The 22708-nt window shown below is 30.9% G+C and overlaps 1 protein-coding gene across 1 annotated transcript; it reads right to left on the bottom strand.

Annotated features, from left to right (window-relative positions):
* Positions 1–4160: 4160 nt before the first annotated feature.
* LOC122270970 (LINE-1 retrotransposable element ORF2 protein) lies at positions 4161–20162 on the bottom strand. Its single transcript, XM_043050492.3, has 3 exons — positions 19790–20162; positions 5855–8240; positions 4161–4290 (listed from the first exon to the last, which is right to left on the bottom strand). Exons 1-3 carry the CDS (start codon positions 20160–20162, stop codon positions 4161–4163), a joined length of 2889 nt encoding a protein of 962 aa, XP_042906426.3.
* Positions 20163–22708: the final 2546 nt, after the last annotated feature.

Consider the following 22708-nt stretch of genomic DNA (forward strand, 5'->3'; position numbering starts at 1 on the left):
TATAGGGCGGACCCATTCATTGATCCACAGATCATAACCTTGACCAGAATCAGAGAACGATCGATCTCCATTCCTGTACCCCTAGAGGTTTTGATTTGTTATGGTAACATGGAGGAACTTGCGACTCGACTGACCTAACGCGCAAAAGCCACCATTTACTACACGGGGAGACTTCGACCGGCGGGGTTCGAAGCTCTCGGACATTGGCCCAGGGCCCTACCGACTTGGCTATCCCGGCCCTGTTCGATGAGTTTCGTGTAATATATTGCATTCAGAGCTGCGATGGCTACCGTTCGCCTTCGAATGAGGTGAACCGGGTTCGAATCCAGGGCGGGTCATTACGAATCCGGCTTGCACCGACCACAGTGCTGCTCCTCAGTGGTAGACGGATCACGGGTTAGAGTTTCCTAGCCGTGAGGCTAACCGTGTGAGATTTTCGTGTTTTTCCTCTTCGTGTGACGCAAATGCGGGTAAAAAGTCCTCCATGAAAGCAAAATTTCTCCCAATACTGGATCCAGGAGTTCCTTTGTCTTCTGGATTGTGTTTAGAATTACAAGGCGGCAGAGTTAAGCAATAGTTGCCGTAAACCCATAAAATTGGGTCGGCTGTTAATAGACGATTATAAAATATAAAAATATTGCGTACAGTACATGCTTTTTTCCAGAGTCCAAATCAGAGATATTAGCAGGCCGGTTTTGGGTCGCTGGCCATGAAACATGATTATCCTGATATAGGTTAAACCTAATACAAAGATTTCCTAATTGAAAACATTTTAAAATATGAGAAATAACGCATCGAAATTTCCTTATGAATGTTATTTTGTATTTCATTTATGAATATTTTAGAAGATACAAATATTCATTGAAAATAAATTTCATCTGACTGAATATCTACTTTTAATCTACTCATAGTATAATACTTATATAAGAACTACTCATATAATAACTCATAAAGAGTGTTTTCTAATTTTTATCAATCTCAATATCTCTTAATTTCTATGTATAGCACGTTTTACCTTGGAGAGATTTCTCTTGCTTAATTCTTTTTCTTTCATGAAATACATGAAATAAAAAAATTTTTAGCAGTAGATAAATGCATTATGTGTCATTTCAAAAACTTCTGAATTATTTTAAACATTACATTTTATAGAAAAACGCAAGTCAAAATCCATCCAAGGTTCAAAACTTTTGCTTATTAACCATAGCATTATTCTAAATATTGTAAATAAAGCCATAAGGAGCCGAAATATTTTTACGCATACTAACTATTAAAAATGTTAAGTACTTATGGGCGTTCGTAATTAGCCGTTTTTACTACGGGGGTTGAAAAAGATTATAATTACAATTTCATTTTGACTGTTTATTGAAAATTTCAATCAGAACCAGCTCCTAATTTGCTTATAACGATAAATAAATGAATTTCACTAATAACCTCAAAAGCAAAACAGTGATTCACAAAATCAAGGAAAGAGCAAATTGGTGAAGCAGTTTATCACCAAATAACCGAATCTGTGAAACAATTTTAAATAAATAAGCAGGCCAACATGGCACTGACTAATATAGTTGACTTTATCGTATTTCATAAATGAACGAATGAGCGTGTCCACGATACAAAACATCAATAAAGTAATGAATCAGAAAAGCGTATGGAAGAATTAGTGAATCAGTGAATGCATCAGAAGAATTAGTGATTGCATCAGTCAACAATTCTCTGTTTCATTGATTTGCTGACGAGTTTATTCGTCGATTAATTTGTTCGCTGAAAAATTGTTTAACAGATTCATTGATTCATTACTATTTCAATTCCTCGTCTTTATAATTCTGAACTGTTTACTCGATTCGATGATTTTTCATTCGTATATTAAATGATATTTTTCCTGATTAATCCTATGATTGAATTTTTTTCCGAGCATTCATTTTTTTCTCCCATTTCAATGAAATTGCTGATCTTCTGTTTTATTCATTATTAACCCACAGTTTTGTTCAGTAAGTGATTGATATTTGAAGAAATTATTGCTCATTAATTGATTATTAAAATTACTGCTTCTGCCAGCAACAAATTGGTAGAAGAGAGAGCAGCCATTTGAGATTTAAAACTATTGTAACAATTAAAAACAAGCGAAAATCTTCATACTGATTCAACCTACTAGTGGCAATTATATTATTGTAATTATAATGCATATAATAAAATTTCTTTTATTACTCTTTTTAGGAAATAGTAAATTCAAATTTGTTTTTTATATTTCTCACACATCAGTGAAAGTGCTTTGACCTTTTTTTATTGGGGAGTTGCAGGTAACGAACAATAGTTTTTTTTCTTTTAAACTATTTAATTAACTTTTCCACAAATTTGGAGTTTTAAATTAAATCTTTCATGATGCAAAGCAGAAGTTAGCGTCTCTCTGTCCTATTTCCAAAGAATAAAGTAATAAAATAATAATACGTTTTTGCGATACAACTTTTAAATAACATTTTCATTATTAACTTGAGAACTAAATTTCCAGATTACAAAAAAACTCTAATTTTCAAAAGATTTTTATTTTCTTTTGAATTAGACTGGAGTTTTATCAAAGTTCAAAAAAAATCGAATAAATTAAAGAGAAACTTGACTTTTAATTCAATGCAATTTTTTATTTTTTAGTTTATTAAACTACGAAAAAAAAGACCCAACTGTTGTTTATATAAATTTAAATTATTATTTCATATACATTAAGTAACAAATGATGCTTTTATGATGAAAGAACTTTTTATTTCAAAAAATTTCACTTTTTTTATAAAGATTTTAATTAAAATATAAATTTAAATAAATTTCACTTGTAAAAATATCGATAAATAAATGTAAAATAAGCATCTATACAGGAATTATAAGTTTTAAATCAGTTTGAAAGGAAAGTGAGAAATAAATATTACGGTGAGACTGGTTAGGATTGAACCCCTGACTCCAAAAGTGAAATTTTAATTAACTTCCTTTTTTTGTCTGACGGAAAGAAATGAAATCTGAATGTTATTTCTAGATCTATTGGTTTATATCGATGAGAATTCAGCTCAAACATTATGATTTATTTTCAAGTGAAAAAATTAAGCAGCGCAAAACTCTGATGGCCATCTTAAGAATGAGAAAAACTCAGCTTCCTCTTACTTTAGAAATAATTGCTCATCGCTTTACGAAAATATTTTGACTTTTTTTTCCTACTATGTCCCTGGCTATTCGATTCATTGACTTACTACTTCAGTAGTACTGGTTCACGGATTTTAATTACGCATTGATAGTTCATTCATCGATTCATTTGTTGACTTATTCATCTTCGGTTTTTCATTTTATTCTGCATCTTGAAATTTATTTTAGGCTTAATTTTGTTCATTCATAGTTATATTATACTGAAATATTTTTAATTTTTGTCTGTTTAAAAATTTTAGGTAATAAAGAAAAGTTAAATTCGTGCATCCATTCTTCAATTTATAAGTATTTTAAGAATCGAAAACGGGTTTCAATATTTGTAGGCCTATTGAAATTAGGATTCAGAGGAAAGATTTGATGATTAAAAGATTTGATTTGATTATGTAACGGAAGATCTTACAAGAATGAAAACTGCCGATAAGGGAATATCAAAAACACTAAAGTTAGGGGCAACATTCTTCAGCAAAGCAAAACTGTAGTGTCAAAAAAAAAAAAAAATTAAATTATTGGCGATTAACTGTTGACTTGTGGAAATTCTTTAGGCGATTTGCGCATTATAGAATTTTTTCCAGAAAATTTTATTCCGTTAAAAGGTTTAGAAGAAATCAATTAATATATTTTTTTCAAATTATAAAATTATTAAAATGCTCCGTTCTATCAATTTTGGAATTTTTTTTAACAAAGATAAAGAGGTTAAATAAGTATATTCAAATATTTTACTATTGAATACATATTTTATATTTATAATTTCTTAGCATTGAAATTGTTATAACTTTTTTCTTCAAACGCGTGTTTCAATTGTGTCCTCAGCAGAAGTTTCAATGGACAATTACAGTCAATTCTTTTTATGATTTTAATGCATTCAGAAAACTTGAAAACCACCAGAAAACATTTTAATACTTTTCTAAGAGCGTTAATTATTAAGTTATCTTTAAGCAAAAAACGCTTACTTTCGTTTTCATCTGAAACGGGGAGTCACGTGATTATTCACGAACTGAAGTCAGTTGTGTCCATCTGCCGTTCTTTTTCACTTGCTGTGCTGTGAAAGCCATAACGTTTTTGCCTTCTTTTGAATTTTGGTAATTAAATCCAACAATTTTTGATGGTAAATAACTATGTGAGAACAAAGATAATTATAATAAATTGTACCCTAATGTAGCTTAATAAAAATGAAGCTTAAAATAACGCATTTTTATAATATTTTCTAATAATAATATAAAATTAGTAATTTATATGGTACTCATTGAAATATTATTAATAGCTGATGGTTCTGAATATTAAAGATTTTCAGTGCAGTAAGAAAGCGGTTAGAAGGAGTTATGGGTGTCTAGTATTACTAATTAAAATTATGCGTCATAAATACACAAAGAAACAATTTATTATTATTTTTTTTTTTACCTATATATTTATCTTAATTTTAATGTGTATTTCAAATTCATTGCGGAGATTTATTTTCATGTTGAGTAAAAGAAATGTTGAATCAATTTTTTGTATAGAATTATTTTGGACTTTAAAATGTAGTACAGCTTAAGTTATTGATGTTTTTTTTATTTATTTATTCCAGCGTAAAGCAGGTAATTGTCCTCACCATAGCAGTAGTTTTTTAAAAAAGCTTGTGATCCCAGCAAAACTTTCAATTAATTCCTTCAAAAAAATCAATGCTAAAGTAACAAAAAATCTTAATATATTCCAGTAAATTTTATTAACTTCATTGAAATTGCGTTAATCTGTGTTATAAGAGTATGTGAAATCAAGCATATGCATTTATCTTGTTCCTCATTGCAGAAACGGGAATTAAATTTTATAAATGCATACAAAATAACTTTTCGCCATAACAAAGTTCTTATTTACTCAAAGAATTAAAATATTGAGAAAAATATCAACATTACTGTCGATTTTTTTAATTATTTAATAAATAATAAAGAATTTGAATTCGATTTTCTTTTCATTTTGCATAAGTTAATGTTTTATTATTATTCTTTAGCTTTAGTGAAGCAGGAACGTCTAGCTAAATGATATTTGTTGAAATTATGTGTGCAAATTAAATAACATTAAGTGAAATTTTAAGTATCTTCTTCAGGAGCGCAACAGCCCTTTGCAGGCCTTAGCTGCCTCAACAGCACGCCTTCTCCAGCTCCCTCTGTCCATGGCAACTCCCCTCCAGTTCTTAAGTTTCAGGACTTTGAGGTCGTTTTCAGTGTCTTTGAGCCATCGAGTAGGTGGTCTACCTCTAGAGCGGGACCCCTGAGGGTTCTTGAAGGTGGCAATTTTTACAGGGCTATCTTCAGAGCCTCTCCATATATGTCCGAGCCATCTTAGTCGGTTGCTTCGGATTATCTGCATAATTTGAGGATGTTTATAGAACCCATAAAGTTCAAAGTTGTACCGTGTTCGCCAACATCCCCCCTCTGGTATGGCACCAAAGATAGTTCTAAGTATCTTTCTTTCAAACGTTTCTATCGGGCGTTGTACGTCAAGGTTTAAAGTCCAGGTTTCGTTTCCGTATAGCAAGACAGGCAGAATGAGTGTCTTATATAATTTTAGTTTTGTTTTTTGGCTAATAAAATTCGATCTTAGTTGACTTTTTAGTCCAAAAAAACATCTGTTGGCCATATTGATTCTATTGTCAATTTCAGGTTTCAGTTTGTTTTGGTCATTGATAATTGTACCAAGATACTTAAATTCTTTAACCTTTTCAAAGGAATGTCCGTTTATCTGCAAAGGTTCACTATAGTTTACAGTTGAGCTTGAAAACTCCATGAATTTGGTCTTGTCTTCGTTAATGGAAAGGCCCATATTTATAGCAGAGGCCTCAATGGCTTGAAAGGCATCTTTAACAGCCCGTTCTGATCTTCCAATGATATCAATGTCGTCCGCATAAGCGAGGATTTGGAGAGATCTGTTCCAAATAGATCCTCCTCGGTTTAATCCGCTATCCCGAATGCATTTCTCCAATGCCAGGTTAAAAAGCAGACAAGCAAGAGAGTCTCCCTGGCGCAGGCCTCTTTCGGTAATGAAAGGTTCAGATAGATGGCTTTGGATTTTAATCCTGCATCTCACATTGTTGATAGTGGCACGGGTGAGACTTACGAGTTTTGTAGGGATTCCGAACTCGTTCATCGCTTCAAGTAATTTATCTCTTTTAATACTGTCGTAGGCAGCTTTGAAGTCTATAAATAGGTGAAAAGTCCTGATGTTGAACTCTTTAGTTTTTTCAAGGATCTGTCTTAGAGTATGAATTTGGTCAATGGTAACCCTTTGAGGCCTGAATCCACATTGGTAATTTCCGACCGCTTTATCAGCAAAAGGCTGGAGCCTTTTGAAAAGAATATTAGAGAAGATTTTATATGCCGTATTGAGGAGTGTTATACCTCTGTAGTTACGACATTCAAGTTGGTCTCCTTTTTTAAAAATAGGGCAGATGGAACCTTCTTCCCATTCAATGGGTATATTCTCAGTGTCCCAGATTTCAATTAGGAGTTTATGGATAGCATCAATAAACTGGGGTTCGCCGGTTTTAAGAAGCTCAGATGGGATACAATCGGGACCAGCCGATCTGTTGTTTCTGAGTTTTTTAATAGCCATTATCACTTCATCGATTGAAGGTGGGGGGTTATCTACATCCCTCAGTATGGCTAGATCTACTGGGTTGTTGCGAGGGACAGAAATATCATCCTTGCCTACTAGCAAGTCTTGGAAGTAACTCTTCCAAACTTTGGTTACCTCTTGAGGCTCACTTACGAGTTCACCTTCGTTGTTTCTGCAGGTAATAGTTCTTGGTTTAAATTCACTTCGCATATAATTGACTTTTTTGTAAAACTTCCTACATTCATTTTGGTTATTCATGGCTTCCAGATCTTCCAGTGATTTCTCAAAGAAGGCTTTCTTTTTTGCTTTATGTAGTTTCTTTTCTATTCTTCTCAGGTTCTTATATTGTTCTTCACAGAAACGTGTGCGATGTTTCTGTAACATTAGTCTATATGCCTTATTTTTTTCCTCAGTTGCCTTATGGCAGTCTTCATCGAACCATTCGTTTTTAGAAGGACGCCCCAGTTCTGGAATAGTATCACTTGCAGATTTCAAGACAATGTCTTTTATTGTATTCCAGTTAAAAACAATGTTCGGTCTTCCTTTTTCTTCAGAAAGTCGGTTGGATAGCTTGATGTTATACTCTTTAAGAATTTTGTCTTTTTTCAGTTTAGAAATGTCAAGTTTAAAGTCCTTGTTTTCCTTCTTTTGATAAAAACTTTTACAAAGTCGAAGTCTCACTTTGGACACGACGAGTACATGCATATCTACATTTGCACCCCTGCAGCTTCTCACATCAAGTACATTGCTGCGGTGTCTCTTGTCCACAAGTAGATGGTCAATTTGATTATGTGTAGATCCATCTGGGGATCGCCAGGTGTGCTTGTGGACTTCTTTATGGGGGAATGCTGTGCTGGAAATAAACAAATTCTCTGAGACTGCAAGATCAAAGAGTCTCTGTCCATTTTCACTGGTGTAGTAGTGCAGGCTTTCAGCACCCGCGTGGTATCTAAGGTGTTGCTCCTTTCCAATTTTAGCGTTGAAGTCTCCGATAACGATCTTCATGTCTTGTGCTGGGCACGAGTTAATGCTTCTCATCAACAGGTCATAGAAGATATCTTTTTCAGAAGCATCTTTTTCCTCAGTTGGTGCATGAGCACATATTAAGGTGGTATTGTAATGTTTTCCGTTTATCCTGATTTTACAGAGTCTCATGCTAATAGCCTGGAAGTCGATGACAGTATTTCTCAGTCTTTTGCTCACGACAAAACCTACACCGAATTGGTGAATTTTGTCCTGGCAACTGTAGTATACTCTGCAATCCTTTTTATCCATAATTCCATTGCCCAACCATCTGATTACTTGGATTGCGAGGATGTCAAGTCTGTAGTCAACAAATACATCTATTAGGCACTTTAATGCTCCAGCTTTATACAAGGTGCGAATGTTCCATGTTCCAAATCTCAAGTCCTTTTCCTTTCCGAGTCGTCTTGGTGGATGTGAGCCGGGTTTTGCATTTTGTTGAGGTTTCTTAACTTGAGTATAATAAGTAGATTATGGCGATGATGATGGACAGATATATTTCTATGAACTAGATTCTTGAAAATGTTGATTAGTTTTTGGCGATACCAAGTGCTTAACCTGAGACTTTTTCAACTATTTTAATTAAATTATTTTACTTATATATGCATAATGTATTAATTTTACTATTTTAGAATTCTTTATTGGAAGCACTGACAACCAGTTTGCAAAAATAAGAAGAGAAATTTATAATATACTTTGTAAATACTATATTGAAGAAACAGGAATTAGAGTTTATAAATTTAAAAATAAAACTAATTTCTAACTGTAGCAAAATTCCTGTTTACTTAAAAAATAATAAATATAAGCGTTAATGTGTTTTTAAATATTTAATATAAAGTGAACTGCATTAGTAAATATTTACATAAAAATAAGATCCTTCAACTCTAGTAAAAAAAATAAAAGAAGCAAAATTTAATTATATTATTTGAATTATGAAACATTAACACATGGAGATTGTAACATGATGAATTCATATTTTTCTTATGAAAACACTGATTTGTTCTAATGGCGAACAGGCTCCCCAAACCGTAAATTTAATTCGCGAAATTTTTACTAATAATTTACAAAGGATGTACAGTTCACAAAAAAAAGATATCACCCTGAATAACTTTCGTTTTAATGATCGGATTTTCACGAACTAAGTGTCAATCTTAATAGTTCCTGAGGGAGACGTCAAATATGCTAATTTATTAGTGCTAACTATTAATGAAGCTACGAAATCAGACACAAAAACGTACTTTTTCAGAATAAACACATATTTTTTTAATATATTTGAATTCTTTATCTTCAAAATATAAGGGGTAGCCCGCAATCTGGGAAATGTAGTCCTCATAGTTTGGTCACGAGAGCGATTTAAAGTTTGGATCCCTTAATGTTAATTTCGCTTTTTGCGTTTTCAGTCATATTTTAAAAACAAATGAAGAAATTCAAAAAAAATTGCACCCACTCATAAAACTCATTTACCCAAAGATAATTTTATGAAAAAAATAAATTTTTAGAATTATTTATAATTTTTTATTATTTAACTAAAGTGAGGATGAAAAAATGTTGAATTATAAGGTATGGATTTTTTTATACCATATTAATCTACTTTTTTTTCAATCGAAAAATCTATAGTTTCAATTGTTTTTATTTATTAGAAGATGAGAAAAATTGAAATTAATTATTTAAAAAAAATAATTTGGTGACAATGAAGAAATAATTAGATGGGGCGATTAATATTAAAATGCGATAAACTTACGAGGAACTTGACTTGACGCCCGTAGCTTAAAATTTCATTCATATTTTTTTCGCTAATAATCGTTTGCTAATCTTTTAATTTTTAATTTTTTGAAATTATAAAATACGGTGTTTCTTTTTTAGTCGTCTAAAAATCTATTTGAAATTTAGTAAAGAAATTTGAATAAAACATTTTATTGTATAAAAAACATTTTATTCAATGAATGTCGAGTTTTATAAAGGCATGCTTCTGATAGAATATGATTATACACCAGATTGTGCTTATTTAATGTGATTATTTTTAATTTTTTTTGTTTTTTTTCTCAATAACTGATACAATTTGAATAATATATATACGTATGAAAAGATTAGGAATAAAGTATATTTATCAATTTCTTGAATATATTTTTTATAAATATTAATAAAAATGCGTAGTCAATATTTTCAAGCACCTCTCACATCATCGCAAATTTCTCAACATCTAATATATCATCTTAATCTTAAAAGCAATTTTTTAATCACCTGTTCGGAAGTGTTTCGCAGAACTATTTTACCAACTATTTAATTAAATTTTATCATTTTTAAAAATCTTATTCTTTACCCTACTACGTTTATTATTTCTTCATTAATATACTAATAAATTTTTTTAGTACTTTAATTTAGGTTTTCTTTAAAGTAAATTTCCTTTTTAAATCATAGTCAAGTTTTTTTAAAAGAATTATTGTCTGCTAGCTAAGAATAAAACCTTGCCAAGAAATTAAAAACGCTCCGCTGTTAAAAATTATTTAATGCAAAACAGCAGATTATTTACTAAGCATACTATTTTTTTCGAAAAAAGAGTGTAAATTATTGATTGTATTTTTTTTGTTTTGTTTCGTGTGACTTCAACATAGATTATCTAAAATAGTTTTGATGTTTTATAAGTCACTACAAAGAGTATAAAGATACAGAACATAAAAAGCTGTCGAATACGTAGCCAAATTTTTAAGTGTTTTAAAATATCTCAGTATCTTAAATGTCGTCCTAACATCTTAGTTGTGAAATTAAATTTTTAATTATCTGACCACGTGTGATTCACTAATTATTTCATTATATCTGTTACTCTTTCTTTATTATTCCATGTAGATTTTTTTCCGGGTAATATACTAAACTATTTTTTTATTTTTTATTTTTTACTTTAGCACGATTCCCAAGATATTATTGTAGTATAATTTGTTATCAGGAAAAATGCCTTATTTTGTTAAGCAGGAAATACTAAAGATTGAAATTTGTACGAAGATTCCGAAGCCATGCCAATTTTAGAATCTTCTGATTTTTTAAAAAAAAATGCAATAAAAAATACTCAATTTCAGAACTTATTTTGATTAAAAATAAAAATAAAAATTTAAAAAAACGAGGCAAAAAGGTTAACGTACGTTCTACAGAAACTGTGAAAACCAATTTTTCCTATATTTCGTCAAAAGAGGATAAGAATGATATTGCCCGGTATACCCTACACTGATGTTTTTTAAGGTTCAGTGCTACTGCCCGGTATACATTTGCCCGGTATACCCGGTTTGCCCGATACTCCAAACACTGATGTTTCTTCTGATCTAACGTCAGTAAGTATTAAAATATCGAATAAAAGTAATTATATCCACGAATAAATTAATATAAAATCGGATGCAATAAATATTTCGGACATTCACCAAAGCGACTATGTGATTGTCAACATTCACCGGTGAAAGTCAACAACCACCGATTTCGGTCATTCACAGTAACATGCACATCACTTACATAATGACCTCATCAGTATGTTTTTTTCATACTTTGCCAAAATAGCATTTGTCAATGTATAGAATGCCTAGGTATTTTATACAATGCCTAGGAAAAGTATGTAATACCTCTCACATTTCATACTTTGCCTAAAAACATCCGGAATTGTATAGAATGCCTAGGCATTCTATACAATGACGGCGTTTCATACTTTGCCGGTAACATATATAAGAAAACAAAAATAATCATAGTAGCAGTATTTGGTGGTAAATGCAGCTTATCGTAATTGAAGAATATGCTGTGCGACATTTTATGGTGAATTTGCGAACGTAAGTTTCCGAATGTATCGAACCGTGAGGATGCTATTTGCTAATCATCTTTATCCAAAGAAAACCTTGTAACCTAAATATCTAGCAGAATGAAGCGATTTTTTAAACAAGGAATCATACAATATGCAACATATTATTTCAATATCTTATTCTTAAACATAACATATTTCAATGTTTTTAAAATACCACTAAACATTCAGCAATTCCTTATAGAAAAAAGAAATATCGTAAATTATAGAAAACCTTGTGAATGTGCATTAGAACTACTATACAATCTACAATTTATTTTTCAAGCACTTTTTTTTCTTCAAACTTTCTTGCCTAGAACACTCGATTAAAGTTGTAAAAATGATTATCCCTAAAATTTTGTATATAGAAATAATAAGTTATGTTAATTTGATTTTAGTATGAAATTCTCGAATATGTATAGCAAAAACAACATAATATAAATAATATCAGATATAAAGTTCATGTATTTAAATTCTAAAAACTTTGACAATCATAAATAATTCATAAATCGATTCAAATTTTCTTTTCAAAGGAGATTAAAATAAAAAAAAATTTGCTTTTTGGACAGAAATCAGCTTAAAAATTGTCTATTGCCTAGAAATTTTGAGATATATTCTATTAAATATTAATTAAACTTCTCCGAGCAATCACAGAGCATTATTTAAATTTTTTACAATCAAAACTTGGTTGCTTAGCAGCCAAGTAAAATTAAGCATTCTTCTTTTGAATTAGTCAATGGGTTATCTTAAAATATTCATTTGCGCTGGCGACTTTCATTGGCGGTTTTCTGGACTATCGCCAAATATATAAACCTTTATTGCGACCCAATTTATGACCCAATTTTTTTTTAATTTTGTCTCCCCCCCCCCTAATTTAAGTGTCTGGATTCCAAATATGTAAAAAAAAATATATGTTTATTCAGAGAAAGTACGCTTTTGTGTCTGATTTCGTAACTTAATAGTTAGTACTAATTAATTAATAGTTAGTACTAATTAATTAGATTATTTGAGGTCACCCCCCGGAACCATTAAGATTGACACTTAGTTTGTGAAAATCCGATCATTAGAACGAAAGTTATGGAGGGGGATATCTTTTTTTTTTTTTGCGGACTGTACTACTTGTAAAATAGTTATTGGTGCAGTTTAAAACTGCAATGAATTTTTCGTATTTTCAGAAAATATTTTTCCAGTTTTATAAAAGATTGTGAATTAATAGTTAGATAAATTATATTTAAAAGAACTTTTTTCCACCAATACTTGCAAATATTTTAAATGGTTAATTAAAGGTTGTATAGAGAAATGGTCATATCAGTTTTCTAATGGTATCTTGAATTTACGCATTAGTTTGCTTCAGCATTTGAGTTTTGTATTTCGTACAAAACTCAAATGTTGAAGGGTTATGCAAAAGCACCAAATATGCAAATCTATCGTTATATTTCTCTTACACGGCACCAAAAAGAAACCTCATTACACCTCCCCGAATGGCAACGTTAGAAAATCGACCAATGATTGCTGCTAAAAATGTCACATGGCAAATCTAGTTGAGGTGGCTCAACATATAGCGCTTTTAAAAACGGAAACAATAACCAGAGAGAGCATTATCACGCTGTTCAATTCAGATTCATGCCCTAAAAACATGCTAATATTTAATTTAAACTCAATTAGGAATTAATTAATTAATTGAAGTGAGAATGCTTTAAATGGCCGTTGTTGAATTGATATTTTTCTACTGGGAGCTACTTAAACGTCTAAAAAACGTCTAAGTGTTTGTATTGAATGCATTGAATTTTTTTATATTTCGCGTTTATTTATGCATTGAATTTTCACGCTTTAAAATGCAGAATATTAGTGAAGCTGCTAGAGCTTTTAAACGTAATGAAAGAAAACGTGTTCGAAGAGCCCAAGAAAGTGTTGAGGAATGTTATGGATGACGTAGATTGCAGAGATCAAGTGCAATAATAACTGTTCAAGATGTAACAGTAGATGTCGAAGAGTATAATATTGGCTCAATGACGGAACAATGTAGTTATTGTAATGCTTACTTCTGGGCCAAAGAAAGAAATTCTTCTGGAAAATATACGAAATGCTGCCACGATGGAAAAATTCATTTGCCTACACTAATTTTAATTGCCATGCATTTTAATTTATTGTATGTAAAACATCCTTATTTTGTTCTAAAATGTTTTGTACTTTATCACAAATGTTAACTAATATAGAAATTGATTTCAATAATGCTGATCACCAAAAAATATTTCATTTGGCGATAAAACAAATTTGTGTGTTCTTGAAAATGAAATACTTTTTGAGGGTTATTATCTCACAAGGAAAAGTTAGGGTTTAAAGTTTATATTTTTAAATAATAAAAAAAATTTCTAAAACTTTCAGAATTTCTAGCATTAACTAATTTATTATACGCATTTAGTTGACTTTAGGTGAGTAACTGCAATATTTGATAATTTATTTTGCTAATATGTTTCTCATTTAGCTAATGTTTTGATTTTTTCACCTTGAACAATCTAAATAGTTAATATACTTTTTTAAAAGTCAATAAGAACATTGGTAGAATTCTTCTACATAAGTGCAATACATACTATGTCTTTGATGATAAAATACTATGTCTTTGATGATAATATACTATGTCTTTGTGAAAGAAAATTGTGTTCATTGGCGAGCGAGCGCAGCGAGCCATGGTTCACGGCGTGAACCACATAGGAATGCGTAGCAATTCTCGGGGGTTGGCGAGCGTTAGCGATCAGGGGGCGGAGCCTCCTAGTATAGGTATAATGTATTGATATATTTGGGAAATAGTGTTAATTCTCTTAAAACTACAAGTATATCGATATTTTTGAAATAATTGAGCTTTAAAAGCGATAGGTATCTCAGAAAACTTGATAGTGTTAAATTTCGACTGTCAGGAGCCGAGAGCCATATCATCACGGCAAGTGATGGTAAAAGCAATTAAACTCTGTTTTGATGGGATTAACAACAAAAAACGTATTTTGTTTATTATAATATTGCATAGCCTTCGAAGAGGGCAACAAATAATAAATAAATAAATAAATAAAATTATTTTAACATTATTTAGTGAGCTCAGTGAAAATAGCAGGTAAGTGATATTTTCAGAGCCAGATCCGGGAAAAGAATCTTTACTATTAAAAGAATTATCCGGGAAAGAAGACAAAGATCAATCTCCAAACTATTTTATCATTACCAATCTATTAGGAGGCGGGGCAAATAATTCTTTGTCTTGTTTTATTTACCACTTCCTAATTTAAAGATAAAAGCAATTCAAGAATACTAAAAACTAACGTTAGTTAGTTTTAAGATTAAAAAGAAGGAAAAAACAATTCTGTTACATTTAACTTACCCTTATGGAGGCAACCACTTTGATATTTCCACTAATTCATAAATATCCCTAAAAATATCACTCAATGTTCTTCTACTAAGCTCTTCAATAGTGCCGTTATTAGCGATTCAGATTTGTGCATGATTTCGTAACGCTGTTTAGTACTGATTAATTAATTTTTTTTCATTCATCCGAGCGGATAACACGGATAGTCTGTACAATAATAAAAAATAGCTTAATAAAAATAGTCTGTACAACTTTCATAATTTAACTTCATAAGCTGTACAAAAGAAAATTTTATGTAATAAATATATTTATGTTCATATATATATATATATATATATATATATATATATATATATATATATATATATATATATATATATATATATATATATATATTAGGGCTTATGTTCTAGAGAATAAATAACTTTTCAGTAAAGATTGAGCAAGTAAAATACCAAAACTTAACAAAACCAAGTAAATTTTTTTAGAAGTTTTATTTCACAGTAATATACACAACACAAAACGTTATATAATAATGAACTTCTTTAATTAAACTTTGTGCAAAGTAAAGGTAATACAGCAATTTTTTAAAAATTTAGAACAATGGAAAATTAATGTAAAATTCGTCGTAAATATTTTACAATAACAGGTAAATTAGCTAATTTGATACATTCTTGTTGAATTAGGAAAAAAAACTGAATTAGCATTTTAGAACATTCGCTTCTGAAAGTTACTTATTTAATTTTATGTTTTAAGGGATTTCAGTATAAAGACTGTTGAGTCAGTTGCATAAAAAAAAAGAAGAAAAAAATCTTGTACATTATTATGGTTGGAAAATATCTTCTTATTCAACTGTTTTCATAAGCAGAAAACAAACAAACATGATCTTAACCACACAATTAATAAAAAATTTCACCTAATAATATTAAAGTTTTGAACCTACGATCTTTTTTTAGAATAGAGCTTGTACCTATGATCACATTTACACAGGCATTAAGTTTCAGAATACAAATGAAACGAGAAAATTTTACATTCATGCATTCGTCAAAAGGGTACTAGTAACAATTATGAGGGCTACTATAAATATAATACTTGTTCATAATTAAGTGAATGAAAACACCAAACTCACTAAATTTGGATGAAAGATTGCAATAATGAAACCAGGTGTGAAATATATTAACAAGTAAGTCCCAATGACAAATTCTCAGCAGCACACTAATCTTATTTTCTGTGCTTCTTTTCCCTTTGTCGCCTTTTATTCTCCAAATATTCTTTTCTGCACAGTTTACGAATGAAAGTTTCTAAATATTCTGAAGGGTGAACTTCAAAATCTCCATAAAAATCCATGGCATGTTTTTCCAACATATCAAAGTCATTTACAGGTGACAAAACGAAGTCCATCAGCAGTTTGGGCAGTTTTGATTGCTTTATGAACTTTCGCAATCTTCTTAACGTTTGAGTCATTTACGCGTAGCATGGGTACCACGAATGGTGTCTGTATGGTTTTTTATCCAAAAGTTTCCACGCGAAAACAAGGTATTTAACTGCACATTTCTGCTCTAAAAGCAAAATATGTTTCATTTCTCCAAGTTGGTGAACCTATAAAATAAAAAATATACATTTTACAAAATAAAATAAATAAATAAATAAATTAAAAGGAACATGAATAGGACTGTATGGATAAATCGAAAAATATAGATATTCATCATCTACAATCCAATGTTTGGATTGGTGTTTTTTTAAGCATCGAAAATAACGATTTACCCACGAAGTGCAAATTGTTGTTTCCCGAGTTCAAGGGTTTTTTCACGGATTATACCACCTGTGGTGTTTACCCCCATTCCAACAAAATGAAAGAAGCCCCTGAAACAGGTATTCTCTCATCGAAAACAAAGATTAGGATTAGCATAAGATTGGTTTTTGGCAGGATAATTTGTAGTCAAAAATCTCGTCAATAATATGGTTGAAAAATAAACCTCTCTTCTTTCAAACGGGCTACCTGCGCTCTAAGAATCGAATCTGAAAAATCGAAAGCTAGATCACTCTAATGGTGACTATTATTGATGTTTGTAAGTACTTGTTTAACACTGTTTTTCGAACACATGTCGTCAAGGAAAATAAAAAAAGCCATAATTTAAGACTATTGGCACCATTGTCAACTTCAATTAATGTCTTAATGTTATTTTAAGGTTGAATGGTTTTCTCAAGGTTTTCTCAATAATTTACAGCCTGACAGCTTGATGTTTTATGCTACTGAACAGATCTCTCTTTCGATTTCAACTGACATACCATCCTCCACAAATATTTTGAAATTCTATTAATAATTTTTAAAACAACTTTAAATGCGTTTTTAGAGTAATTTGCATTAGATCTTAAGGAAGTTTCTTTTAAGTTACATGCACGAACTTTTTTTTTAAAAAAAAGTCTAAGTACGTAGTATTTTTTCCTATTTTAAACAATTTGGAAATACATAATGTTTTTTTCCGGATGTATGAAAAAAATTTCTGCTCTGAAATTGTTTTTCAATTCCACGTTTTGTCTACTGGCGGCTACAAGTGGAAATCACTGAACCGTGAATAGGGGAGCACCAACAATGTCTTATGGTTATTGTAAATAAATAAAGTATCCCTCTTATAGTAATGTTGGATTAAAATGACAGTGACAACTTCTCTACAGTAGCTCCTGAATAAATTCTTAAAAACCATTAAATACTGATATTCCCTCCTTAAAGTTTATAAAAAACTAACATGCAATCCCCCAAAGCATCTCTGGTGAGTCTTTTTCGGCCACAGGAGAGGTTTATTTTCCATTAATGAACGTTTAAATTCCGATGTTTCATTGATTTAGGCTTAGAGTACCAGACCGCCATTTAATGCAAGCGCATTTTAACGATAACTTTGACTTCTTCTAAAAGTACCTTTTCCAATTTATTTTTAATTTTAAACATTTCTTTGCAATGAGCCATGCGATTCTTCACTAAATTTATAATGTTATTAAATTTTGGCGGTCTGGCATAAAATTTTTATAGGTATCTTTCTAAACAATGACATGATCTCGGAATAGGTTTTCGCTATATTAAAGTTCGCCTTTTTGTAAACGTTGACTTTGACCGCTTTAATTAACTTCTTAATGTTAATATTTTAATTTAATTTTTTATTATGTACTTCTTTCAATTGTTTATGATTTAACTACATAATCCTTATTCATCTTGTGATTTTATATTAATTTTCAAACATATATCACTCTTCCATTATAATTGGTGTTCTATTCTCCATAGCAATATCAAAACATTTCATATATGTAATATTCAGTTAAATTTGTCAATTCAATTCCATCACCAGCTTGATCCAATAATTTATTAAATATTTATTTTTAATCTTTTTAATGTTTTTTATTTGTAATCTTAAATAACAGTTATCTTGTATCAATTTCAAAGTAAATTTTTATACTCTCATTAAATACTTATTTCCTGTTCCACATACAATTGTTCAATGTTTGTTCAAGTTCATTTAAATAGGATAGGGCCTTAAGTTTTCATTTTATTGACATCTTATTTGTTTAATACTAAAATCGATATTTAATTATGTCATCTTTTAATTTTTATACTACATAGTTTAGTGCAATGCCGTTTCCACATTCTACAAATATGTTGAGGTTGTGACTTAATTTATTTTGATTTCATGTGCTCATTATTAAATTATTACTGTTTAAATTTTAATTGTATTAATCTTCATCCCACATATGCTTGTACAATGCCTTTTCGAATAGCAATACATAGCTTAGGGCATTACATATTTCTATATATTGTCTTCTTTTAAAACAACCTCTAACATCATTCATTTTCGCCAATAACTATCCCTGGCCAAATGAATTATTGCACTAGTGTATATGTATTGTCATTTTAATTTAATGTTTGACTCTGCATAAGCTTTAACATAGCGATCGCCTTAAATAAATTAATTCAAATAATTCTTAAATAATATTTTTCATTCTTCCCATTCCCTGGCCAAACAAAATGTATTATCATTGCAAAATTGCAGGATAATGTTTTATTATCATTATAAGCATCTAGATTAACATTGCAGCATTTTTTAAATGTTTGTTTAACCAAACACAGCTTAGCTTTATTTTCTTCTCTTTTCACATAGGTTGGTTCTTTAAGTATCAATGCTCCCACTAATTGATAACTTCATCATCTTACCTACTAAGCCCAGTTCATTTTTCAAATAATTTTATTCATCATAGGTTAGGATAACTGCTTTCTAACTTAGTACACCATTAGTTAATCTAATAATTAACGTAGTTGAATATAGCAAAATTTGCCAGTGTTGCCGTCTATGAAATCAATAATGATATCTAACATATCTTCAGACTCGCTCCGATTTCGGCACCATCAGTTTCGCCTTATTTGCAATTTTTCAGTAAATTTTTAAAATTAACCGTATGCTCCGAAGAGAGTTAAACACATTTTTTTCAAAATTTTATTTCTCATACTGCTTTGACCACCGGACCCAATCTTGTTATCTTCCTTATTTCCATGTTACTTTAATCTAGATATTCATTTTTGGACGGTGGCACTGGCAAATCAGCAAATCAACAGAGCATCGGATCCTCACTTAAATTTTATTAATCACTTTACATGCATTCATAATGGGAACTCTTCTGGGGCTGGGGGGGACTCACCATCGCCACATAAAAATGTAATTACTTAAAATAATACATAGCTCCCTATCCATTTTTTTAAAAAATTCTTAATCCTTATTCTTTTTTTAATATAACGTTTCTAAGAAATAACGGATAAGCACCTAACAATTAAAAAAAAAAAAGAATGCAAAGACATGTATCTTCAGAACTAGGCTGGGGTTCACCCAAAGTTACCACTAGGTCTCGAATCAGAAATGAAAGAATCTTCACATCGACCAGAGACAAACCATCAACAAAAACAACAAGTCTGAGCAATAGTATAATTGCGTCAAGTAGAGAACAAATGGAAACAACCACACCTTTGACAGCAATAAGATGTACATCATCAGCGCAAGCCTGCCAAACAGAGGCGCAAATTCTGGAATAATTTGAAGAGAACGAAGAAGACTCAACAGAAACTCCGCAAGAAACTGCCCAGGAGGAAACAACAGAGACAAAATCACCAGCACCATCTGAATATGAATTATCCCATATTGAAAAACTGTTCGACACTCTGAAAATCAACATAAACAACCAACAAAGTCGCGAAAAGAAAATGTACAGTCTTCCATCAGCGCAGAGAAAAGCTTGCCACGAAGCTCTTCGACAGTTAAAACAAATTATGGACAACTTAAATGTTCAATCATTCTGCCGTCCGAATATCACCCTCAACTCTATAGACGACAGCTTGAAAACCATATCAAACAAATTAGATCATATAAATCATGCCTATCCTGGTAACAGTGATAATGTTCAACCACAACTTCCTCCAAAACCTATCATCATCCCAGCTACGGAAAATTGTCCAACTAATGTCATTCGGGAAAAAATTACTAAGACCAACTCGAAACTACCTGTCAAAAAGATCTTCAAAAACAGCCATCTTGTGGAATTGAAATTCCATAATGATCATCAAAAAGACATAGCTCTCCAAACTATACAGGAGACTGGTTTATCGTATGTTGAAAAAGAAAGGCGGTTACTCTCTTTGATAATCCTTAACGCACCATTAGAATACAACGTAGACGAGATCCTAGAACTTTTAGAACTTCTAAAAGAAAACAGTACTTACAACAACAATGTAGACATCATTCAATTCTTAAAAACCTTGCCGCACAAACATCAACAAAATAAACAACACATCATAGTAAGAGCCTCGCATCGTGTCGCAATTCAACTTCTCAAACTTCACTATTTCTTCGCAGGACTAAATAAATGTTCCATAAAAAACGAGTAGTACTTCAACGATGACGTAACTGCCAATCACTAGGACATCATCAAAACCAATGCCAACAAGTATTTCCTACCTGTGCTAAATGTGGTATAAACGGTCACATGGAAGAAAACTGCGACTCAGCCGAGGACTTCTGTATAAACTGCTCGGACTCGAATAAACACTCCGATTCCCGACATGACTGTACTCATAAAGCCTCCCACTCTACTTGTCCCACTTACCTATCAGAACTTCAACGCCTTAAAGCCAACTGCAACTTCAATTTCAACTTTTAGGCGAAATTTATCTTTTCTCATAATTGTTTACTTATTTTCCATTCAATACGTAACCATTTTACGGATTTTCTACTTTAGTCACTTTTACGGCCTTTAAGTTCATTTTGTTTTTCTTATTATACTTCTTTCTTTTTTTTGTTATTATGTGTCATTAACTTGTGCTATATTTAATCTTTGTATTTTTTTAAACATTGAGACTTTGTACTTATCTAAATTCTGAATAAATTATTGCTGACTGGGCTCGTTCCTAGGCTGGTGTGGAGCCGGACAAGTAGCCAAGCTTTGGGCTATATGGTAAAGGGTCCATAATGACTTAGGCACGTGTCCAAAGCTTGGAGAAAAGGAAAGAAAAAGTAATGTTGGATTTCGATAATAGAAAAAGAAAAAGTGATCACACATAAGAAGTCGTCAATTATCATTTACTGAAAGGGTGGAATTAGATCCCACTTCCTTACACTGTCTAAGAATATCATCTTTAAACTACTACTTAAAGCTATATATATATATATAATATATATATATATATATATATATATATATATATGAAAAAGGGGATATTATAATCGTGCGGGCTGATGAAAAGATTATATCTTTTATTTTCCGGTTTTTTAAAAAAATTTCTTCCTTCTTTTTTTTTTAATCAGCTGTTCGTTATTTTTAATTATTATCCCCCCCCCCTTTTTTTTTTCATATGTCTATAATTTTGCTTCGTTTTATTTTCATTTTGAACTTATCTAATGAGTTCTGTTTACTTGCAGCTTATGCGCAATAAATGAAACTTACTGTTTGTCTTAACTTTCTTCGTGTTTTCTTGTATTTATTTATATTTTTGTATGTATATATATATATATAGGAAACAAGGGAAAAATTACAGAACAATGAAAAAAGGGGATCTGGAGCAAATTTCAAAAAAGAACCAATTTACAAAAAACAGTATAACATGGTTAATGTGATGGTTAATACGGAGTATGTCTCCCGGGCGGAAAAATTACAGGACAATGAAAAAAGGGGGAAAAAAGAAGAAGAAAAATTTAAAAAAAAAGCCGGGGGGGAAATTAAAAGAAAAACAAAAAATAAAAGACATAATCTTTTCATGAGATCACACGATTATATCCGCAAAATAGAGTGCTCTCTAATATTGCATCAATATAGCCAAAGCAAAATACATCAATACAATAGTCCTTTATCTTAATTTTCTTCGTGTTTTTTTAATTTTATTTACACTCATGTCCATAAATTAAGGATAATGAAGTTCAGGCACAGAAAGAGACAGAAGCCAAACAAATTTGACTTATTTGAAAGGCTATGTATTAAACAAAAGGTAAAGAGCAAAAAAGATGCTATATGTTTGACATAATTAATAAAAATTGCGATTTTTACAATCTGGAGCAAATTTCAAAAAAGAACCAATTTACAAAACACAGTATAACATGGTTAATGTGATGGTTAATACGGAGTATGTCTCCCGGGCGGAAAAATTACAGAACAATGAAAAAAGGGGGAAAAAAGAAGAAGAAAAATTTTAAAAAAAAAGCCGGGGGGGGGGAATTAAAAGAAAAACAAAA

The sequence above is a fragment of the Parasteatoda tepidariorum genome, chromosome 3 (genome assembly GCF_982258835.1).
Source record: "Parasteatoda tepidariorum strain Cologne lab strain chromosome 3, Ptep-v5.0, whole genome shotgun sequence".
Classification (NCBI taxonomy): Eukaryota; Metazoa; Arthropoda; class Arachnida; order Araneae; family Theridiidae; genus Parasteatoda; species Parasteatoda tepidariorum.